Consider the following 9,072-nt stretch of genomic DNA (forward strand, 5'->3'; position numbering starts at 1 on the left):
TATATATATATATACACATTGTGTATGTGTGGTGGGGAGGTTTGGATCCTGTTTGCATGTATTCAGGAATAGATCACCTGCTGTGTGTCAAGGCTTAGATGGCCAAGCTCATTGAGTGACAAAGATATGGTGTGAGCTAGAAAAGAGAGAAAAAACAGAAATGAAGAATGTGAAGTGGGAATAAGACAGTAAAACTAGATAAGATAGTGAGACAGAAAAAGTAAGATAAAGAGAGATGCACAGAGAGAGAGAGAGATTTCCGCATTATGCCAACAGTTGGTCTACAGCCTGAGAGCAGAGAGGCTGACCTCACACTCACACAAACCTGCTCTTCTGTACATGTTTACAAGCTTACTGGTGTACTATATGAATGCTGCTGAACACTCCTGTGTGTGTGTAGAGTGTGCATGCAGGAGGATAGCAAATTCAGTAAAGATCAAGTCCTGTTAGTCCTGCTCACTTACTTCTGCTGAGGGTATGTCAAACGGGGCACCACAAAAACTCAGTGCTGTAACTTCAGCCAATGGTGCCTCTATGAATTACTGACTTGAAGGGGGTGAATACTGATGCAATTAATTATTTTCTGTTATGATTTGGACTCGCTTCCTGTTATTGTGCTTTTATTTTGGCTTATTTCCTGTTCCGCATCACTTCTCCTGCCCCAGCTTTACCACGGTTCCCAATCAGCATTCATTCACTGTTGCTAATTGTCCCCTAGTACCTATAATGGAGTTAATGGTTTTAAAATCTAAATTAAAGGCGCATTTATTGAGACGGGCTTTTGGCACCTAATATTTAGCAGCGATGCTATACAGGGCCTACAGGCCTTCCTGATTTTATATTTCGTAATCTTACTCTCTCTGTATTTTGACTCATTTTCTACAGGAGTGTTATAGTTCTTACAGATCGTTGTTTTAAATTTGTACAATGTTAACTTTTCTTTTGCTTGTTTATGTATTTTGGCATGCTCTGTTTTATCTCTGTTTTATTGTGAAGCACTTTGAGCTCCCTTCGGTGTTGTAAAGCGCTATATAAACAAATACATTATTATTATTATTGGTATTCAGCCATATATGTACCACCTCCTTTCCCTCAGTCAATCGCTGGTCCATTCAATCCGTTTACCATTCCTTACTGGTTTTAATGGCTTCTTAGGGAGTTGTCTCTAGCTTGGTGTTAGCTCCACTCATTGCTACAGCCTGGGTTGCTCCTGAAACTACTGCTACTCAACTTACCTGCTTTCCCTCTACACTGATTAAGCTTTCTCCAGTCCTGTGTTCTCACCTCACCTGTTATTCCTGGCAGCTGCCTGGGTGGGCTGTGGGCTATGACCAGTCAGCTACCACGCCTCAAGACAGATTCCACTGCCTCGCCATCACATCTGCCAGAACCTCCAGCTTCATCTGTACTTCACCAGCCCAGCTTAACCATCACTTCACCTGCATCCTTCCCTTATAGTTAGGGCTGGATCAGGTGACCCTGAGCTTTCCCTTAGTTATGCTGCTATAGGCCTAGGCTGCTGGGGGGCCCCATGATGCTCTGAGTTTCTCTCCTCCCCTCCCCTCTCTTCTCCTCACCTTTCCTCTCTCCCTATGCTTCTATATGCCACGATTACACATCACTAACTTTGTGTCTCCTCTCTCCCGTAGTGTGTCCTCTCTCTCTCCCTTACCTTTTCTGCAGGTATCCCTGGCTCTTGAGCTCTACGGCTCTGATGGTGGCCGGCCATATCAACCTGACCAGTGTTTGTTTGTTGTGTCCTGTTGCTTTTCTTCTTTTCTCTCTCCTCTATCCACTCACCCCAACCAGCTGAGGCAGAAGGCTGCCCACCAAGAGCCGGGGTCTGCTGGAGGTTTCTTCCGTTAAAGTGAGTTTTTCCTCCCCACTGTTTAGCACTGTTGCCTCACAGCAAGAAGGTTCTGGGTTCAAGACCTTTCTGTGCAGAGTTTGCATGTTCTCCCCGTGCTTGCGTGGGCTATCTCCGGGTGCTCCAGCTTCCTCCCACAGTCCAAAGACATGCAGCTTAGGTTGATTGGTGTCTCTGAATTTCCCATAGGAGTGATTGTGTGCATTTGTTTGCGTGGTTGTTTGTCTGCGTGTCAGCCCTGCGATGGACTGGCGGCCTGTGTACCCTGCCTTTCGTCCGATGCTGGCTGGGATTGGCTTTAGGCCAATGCAAAATTACAGCAAATAGTTTTTCTTTTAGTTTCTTTGGAGCTGCTGGTATCACCACTAGAATTCAAAATATAACTCTGTTTGTTATTGAATCAACATGTGGCTCTGGCAAGGTTTGGGCATCAAGGTGTAAAGACTTTACAGCTTTAGCTATCTGTGCTGAGGGAGATCAGGCACAGATATTTGGAAGGCAGGAGCCTTCATGGTCCTAAGGTGAACCATGAACATTTTTTGGGGATGGACAGAGCGTCCTTGTTTAAAGTGGGCTTCCACTTTATGCATGCTTAAAGTAGATAAACCCAGATCCCAATACAAAAAGTATTTGAATGAACAATTAGAGTGGCAGAGAGAATCTACAGCCATGCTCACAGGTCTGTAAGGATATATTAGGCACAGCCTGGCTTTGAGCTAAATGCCTAGCGATTTAGCGTGCAAACATTTACTACAAACTACAGCAGGGTGAGAAGAATGTCATTGGCTTTGCAGGTATTTGGCCACAAACAAAAGTACTGGAAAAATTACAGTTTGACCTGAAGTTAGTACTAGAGGAAGGTTATTACAGTTGATTATGAGGTGAACATGAACGTGTCCACCAAATGCAATCCATCCAATGGATGTGTAACACCCAAGAATGTCAACCTGCTGGGAGAGAAGAAGAAGAGAAAAGGGAGCACATCATCAAAGTCATAGGATTGATCCTCTGGGAATAATATAAAATTTAGTCAGTTTGTCTAATAGTTGTCTACAATGTGAACTGACTGACCAAGTGACATTGCAGTATCATCCCATAATGACTAAGAACTGACTCCACTCCACTCATGCAATTGTTCCAGTGCACTACAAAAGCTTTTATTGCAACTAAATAAATACTTGTCCTTCAGTGGGTACTTTCAGGAAACAGTTAATTCAAACACGTGTGTGTGTGTGTTTGTGTGTGTGATACAAAGCTGATGTGTCCTGATCATTGTAGTCATGTGTGCTGAAGTGTACTGAACACCAGTGACTCACTGTACTTTGTAAACCAAGCCATACACTGCAATCCTATGATCTCAATTTACCAACGAGCCTAAAGCCCTACACATGCACACACACACACAGTATTAGCAGCGATGTAAAGCAGGAAGCCCTGTTAGATATTCAGGTATGAATCATTATCAGCTGATTCAAAGAAATGACACACATGATGGAGGAGCTTAGTGCAGGTCCTGTCATGGTTTGGACCTTCGTGTCCTCTTTCTCCCTGGATTCTATGTCTCCACTGCCACGTCAGCCCAGCCAGCACAATCAGCCCTCATCACATCCACCTGCCACTCATTACCTCACATTTCAGTTTCCCATATATATGAAGTTAGTTCTCCCACTGGTTCATCACACGTTTTGCACTCTCCAGCTCTCTGTTCTCTGGCTCTGTGCTCTTCGCTCCCCAGCTCCAGTTCTTCATTCCCCGACTCTGCACTCCCCAGCTTTCTGTTCCCTGGCGCTACACTATCCAGCTCTCCGTTCCCCGGTGCTACATTCTCCATCTCTCTGTCCCCCAGCACTACACTCTCCAGCTCTCCGTTCCCCGGCTCTGCACGCTTCAGCTCTCTGTTCCCTGACTCTGCACTCTCCCGCTCTGCACTCCCAGGTCCTCCACTCGCCTTCGTCCCCAGCTCCACGCTGCCGGCCTGCCTTCATCCCCAGTTCCGCCTCTGTCCCCTGTCTTGTCCACCAACTAACCTCACCTTTTGTATATACAATAAACTCAGTGTTTTCACTCCCAGGGTGTGTGTGTCTGCAATTTGGGTCCTCCTGTATCAGTACATGACAAGTCCTGGATTAGACTTTGTCTTCCTGTCTCTGTCCACCTTACCTCATGTGCTTGGTTGTCCTCCTCTGTGTGGACCTTCTGCTTGTTTTGGTTCTCATCATCTTTGTTGTCCTTTATTTGTCTTGTTCTTTTGTCCTTGGTATCCCTAGTCATTCACTCTGTCCACTTAAAGGTGTTACATGTCGCATTGTAATACTTTTGTGTAACTGACTGCAGTATTCAGATCCTTTACTTAAAAGTAGCAATAGCACAGTGTAAAAACACTTATAAGTCAGTCAGTGGTGGAAAGTAACTGCATTCAAAATGTTACTTAAGTAAAGGTACAAAGTATTACCATCAAAACATATTTCAAGTACTAAAAGTACTTATTATGCAGAATGGCACATTTAACAATGTATGTCATTACTGAATTATAATTGTTGATGCATTATTGTGTATATCACATTTAATGTTGCAACTGGTAAAAGCGGAGATAGATTTAACAAGCTTATATGCTTACAGTCTGAAGTACTTTTACCATAATTTCCTCTAAAATGTAATAAAGTTAAAGTATGAAGTAACGCAAAATGAAAATACTCAAATAAAGTACAGGTACCTCAAAATTGTGCTTACTGTAAATACAGTACCTGAGGAAATGTGCTTAATTACTTTCCACCAATGACTGACTGTAAACAAATGCTGATTGTCCAATCATAGCCTGGTTATCATAGCTAGGCACAGCATGCCTGTCAAGCTTTGGATTTCACCACCACTGACACTGTATATAAAGAATTTAGAGAGCTTTGCCTTTTGTTTTTTGGCTTACCAGACCAAAAATCATCATTTAAGAAGCAGACTACACATCTGCTCTGAAGTAAACCACAAACATTAGCATGCCGGGTAGCCATTTATACCCACACAAGTAGCCTAGCATAACTTTAAAGTCAAATGGCACATAAGTAGCTCACTAAAATTTTTTATTTGTATTTAGACTGTAAAAATGAAACAAATATGAATGACAGGACATCTCCCAGAAGTGAAGCTACTGTGACTCGTTTGCCCCCCTGGTGGCTGGTTGCCATATAGGCCATCAATCTCGCTTCCTCCATGTTAGCAGATGGAATGTGAGACAAATAAAAAATTCAAAGTACAAATAAAATAAATTTTTCTTGGAGGTGATTCCTGTTGTTTCTGGTAGATATCATCATGCTGATTTGTGTGGTCATTTTCCTGATATGTTTGTTTTGATAAGTTCATTTGATGATATGGTGGTGAGGGTGGAGGGGCATATATTTTGGTATATTTGACAGCCTTGATTGGCGGTCTACACTTCATGTCATCACTACGGCACAGAATCTGGTTGCAAAATGCCAAGATGGCAGCCGCTGTATTCATAATATTTTAGCTTCACATTAGCATAACGGAGGGAAGTGGAGCCTTCAGCTATAACCCCGTACACATTGTGTCTGCATTTTTTTAAATGATTTTGCAAATTTTTTCTATCTGGCCAATACGTTATCATAGGTGGTTCTTGTGTGTACTGTGGAATATAATCCTGCAGGCGCCACTGGTGGAGGGAAGTGGTGACGTGTCATCCATCTTTATATATATAGTCTATGGTACAAACATTTATGTTCTCCATGGGATGATGCCTAGTGACCATGGTGAACAATAATACAATGTGATCATATCAACACATTCACACTAAAAGCACTGTTGATATATGATTAATACACATGATGATACAGTATGTTAAACTAGTAACAGTAACAGTGGGCAGCGCTGTCTTATTGCTAATGGCCTTCAAACATTTTCTCATAAACCCCATGACTTCCTGTCATAAAGAAGATATTGCTGTTGGTCTGTAACTTTAAAGCAGAGGTTGTCATTATTTCTCAGCTGTAATTACACTTTCTCACAATTAATCTGGTAATGATTCATTGATATTGAATACATAACACCTAATAACTCCATCTTCTTTCTTCATATGGCCCTTTTTTCTTTTGGACAGGATGTGTTGTATAATCAAGTTCTCTTTGAACAGGCAGCTCTTTTCTCTCCAGGCAGTTGATTCCTCCAAAACCAGGTTGTTCCCTGGAAAGACAGTAGAGGGACAGGAAGTTGTGGAGAGAAGGATGATACAGAGATTAGGTCTTTTGTGATCTGTAGTAAGCACCAAAGTGAGAGCAGGTTGTGCCATATTAGCAAGAGTGTGTGTCATGGATAGCAGCTAATTCGTGACATTTAAACCTTGTGAATATAAAATTTCAGCAAAAACAAATTTTGCATTGATTGTGTCATGTGATGCAGTCTTCATCTCCCTCCTTACACCTCATCTCCTCCACAGCCATCAGGCATGAACTCACATACACGGTGGTGTTGAGTATACTGCGGGCCTGGCCTAGCAGTGCTGGCAGAGTGCAGAGAGGCAGGAAAATCAATAGCCATCGACATGCAACACTGCATCAAGACTGTTACTGCCAAGAGAGAGAAGAGAGGGAGGGAGTTTGGAAAGGAGAGGCTATTGCACATGAGTTTAGAGCCTTAAAAGGAGGAGGATAGGCAAAAGAAAGAGAGAGACAAAGTTAAGAAGAGGATTGTAATTGAGAGAAAATATCTATTTGATATTACCATAGAAAGAAGAAAAACACATGAGGCAGATGAAAAGGGAATTGTGATAAAGAAGGAAGGAGCAATTAGGAAGGGGCAGAAAAGAAAATTGGCAGAAATCAAAAGAAAGCAAGAGAGTTATGAATAGGGGACTGTAAAGAAGCAGTTACAGAGATGAAAGAGATGTGGGTAGCCCGACACGTAGAGAGGCTGTGAGGTAAATTATTTTGTGATTAAACCAATTTTCAAGCAAGAGATTACAGTGCCTGTAAACAGATGAGTACATACTACCTCATCACACTGTAATGTTGTCTTACTTGTCCTCCATAGCAAGACACTTAGAGCAGATAGAACAGATATGAAAGGAGTTGTATGTACATAGCACTCTTTTAAAAACAATATCTGAATATAAATGCTTCTTATGTACACAACAGTGATGTGATTATATTTAGATGTATTATTAAAGTTTCCATAATCATGAAAACAAAGCTTTGAAGGTCTATATACAAGCTACAAACCTATTTTAATGCAGTGTTTTCACATTAAAGCTACATTCAAACATTAAATCACTGCTCATATCTCAATGATTGTCTGGTGATAGCACTCACTGTTACTGACCAGAAACAGTTGTCTGATCAGTTAAGTTGATGGGACTGAGAGTGTTAGGAATGAATCTTTATATAGAGCTAGCTTGCTAAATAGATACATTCACAAAATCTAATACAAAGTTAATACAGGTGAATAGAGGTGTGTGTATTGAATAAACCAGGGTTTAACCAGAGACACTCATACAGTATACATTATCAGTGAAAAACTGAAACACTTTGGTGCAGTATAAGTAGTTTTATTATTCCAAGGGTCAGTTACTGTTTTTTACCTACAGTAGTTTTGGACAGTGTTTATGTGTTCTCTTTTCTTCCAGTCTGTTATACTTTTTTAGTTAAAGTTTGCCTTCTTTACTGTACTCATTTCAATCTGTTCCCTGTCTTCTTTGTGTCAGGACGGCTCATGCACAGGGCAAAGCAGAGGCAGCGGTGGCAGCAGCTCAAAAAGCCCAGGACGAGAGTCGCATAGCCAGGGTCACTGCCAAGCAGTACTCCCCTTCCTTCCAGCACCCAAGAAATGGTGGGCACACTCATCCAACTCACATCACGTACACACACCCGTAGGCACATAATCCAGAAGCCCAGCCAAGCAGACATATACATATGTCTGTATAGACATGGCTGAACATGTATATGCGTGTGTAGGCTAAGGTCAGTGTGTACCACCCTCCAACTTTGTGTTTCTGCCTCTGTCACTCACACCTGTACAGCACTACAGGTAGCTAACCCACAAGAACATGCATCATCATGTCACCTCACACACATATTGACTTCACTGACTCCATGACCTGTTCTGTACACTCCCACACACACATACCTGAGATGACAGTGATTGTTCTTTTTCCATCTAGTCTGCTCTCAGCAGCTGTCTGTTGCTCCATGCTACTGTGAGGACATTCATGTCAACAAGCATCAGTGCTGGCATTTGGCAACATTGGTGTTATCCTGGGCATCATCTTCTACCCTTGTCTTCCCTTTGCATTTGTTCACTGACAAAAACTAAGGGACTGTACAAAAATTATTAGTGGGGGGCAGATGCTAAAGAGAAGTTTATTGAACACTGCCTTTTTCTTTTCCCCACTTTAATTTATCCCTTGACTTGTTTTAAAATAAATACATAAATAAACAAATAAATAAAAAAAGCAAAGATTTATTATATCATTATTCATTTAATGTGTTTTTGTAATATTTCATCACATATATAAATTGCAAATATTTATACTAACTACATTTTATGTTACATTTTAAACAGTCAGACGTAAAAAGCAGAATATCAAAATCATATTAAAATTGCTAATGTGCAGCTAATGAAATAACAAGACATGATTTCCCCTCCTTTGACCATCAAAGCAGGCGATGGAAAGATTTGACACAGTAAACAGATTTCAAAGAAATACTAATACATCTCAGTCTTTGACAAAGTCTGAGAGAATCTGAGCCCACCAACAAAATAAAATCAGACTATTTGGCAAACAGCGTAATGGACAGTAGATGAAAAAATAAATTTAACATATTAACATAATCTTTTATAATTTATTTCAAACTAGAAAATTGCATTTTCTGAAGAAAATGTGCATGGATGCTGAGTGCTGAAAAATCGCCCTGAAAAAGCTGAACATTTTGACACCTGAATGCTTTTGCTAGCTGAAAGTATACCGAAGTTGGAATTTCCCCATTTATTTGAATGGGGCAAGAGTTTCAAAATAAAGCTAAATATTTTAAAAGTATGAAGTTTACAAAAATTCTGAAGAGAAGCATGAATGTCCTTGAGGAGCTGAACATTTTGATAGCTGAAATTATGCTGAAGTAGAATTTTCCATTCATTTGAATGGGGCAAGAGTTTCAAAATAAAGCTAAATATTTCAAGAGTATGAAGTTTAGAAAACTTCTGAA

The 9,072-nt window shown here is 40.9% G+C and overlaps 1 protein-coding gene across 1 annotated transcript in view; it reads left to right on the forward strand.

The window, feature by feature from the left end:
- The window catches only part of jph3b (junctophilin 3b), a 121,593-nt gene that overhangs the window by 65,141 nt on the left and 47,380 nt on the right, over positions 1-9,072 (forward strand). Inside the window, 1 exon segment of the mRNA XM_020604304.1 lies at positions 7,575-7,699. Within this exon segment, the coding sequence (XP_020459960.1) occupies positions 7,575-7,699 (125 nt within the window).

This window comes from Monopterus albus, unplaced genomic scaffold, assembly GCF_001952655.1.
Source record: "Monopterus albus unplaced genomic scaffold, M_albus_1.0 scaffold65.1, whole genome shotgun sequence".
Classification (NCBI taxonomy): Eukaryota; Metazoa; Chordata; class Actinopteri; order Synbranchiformes; family Synbranchidae; genus Monopterus; species Monopterus albus.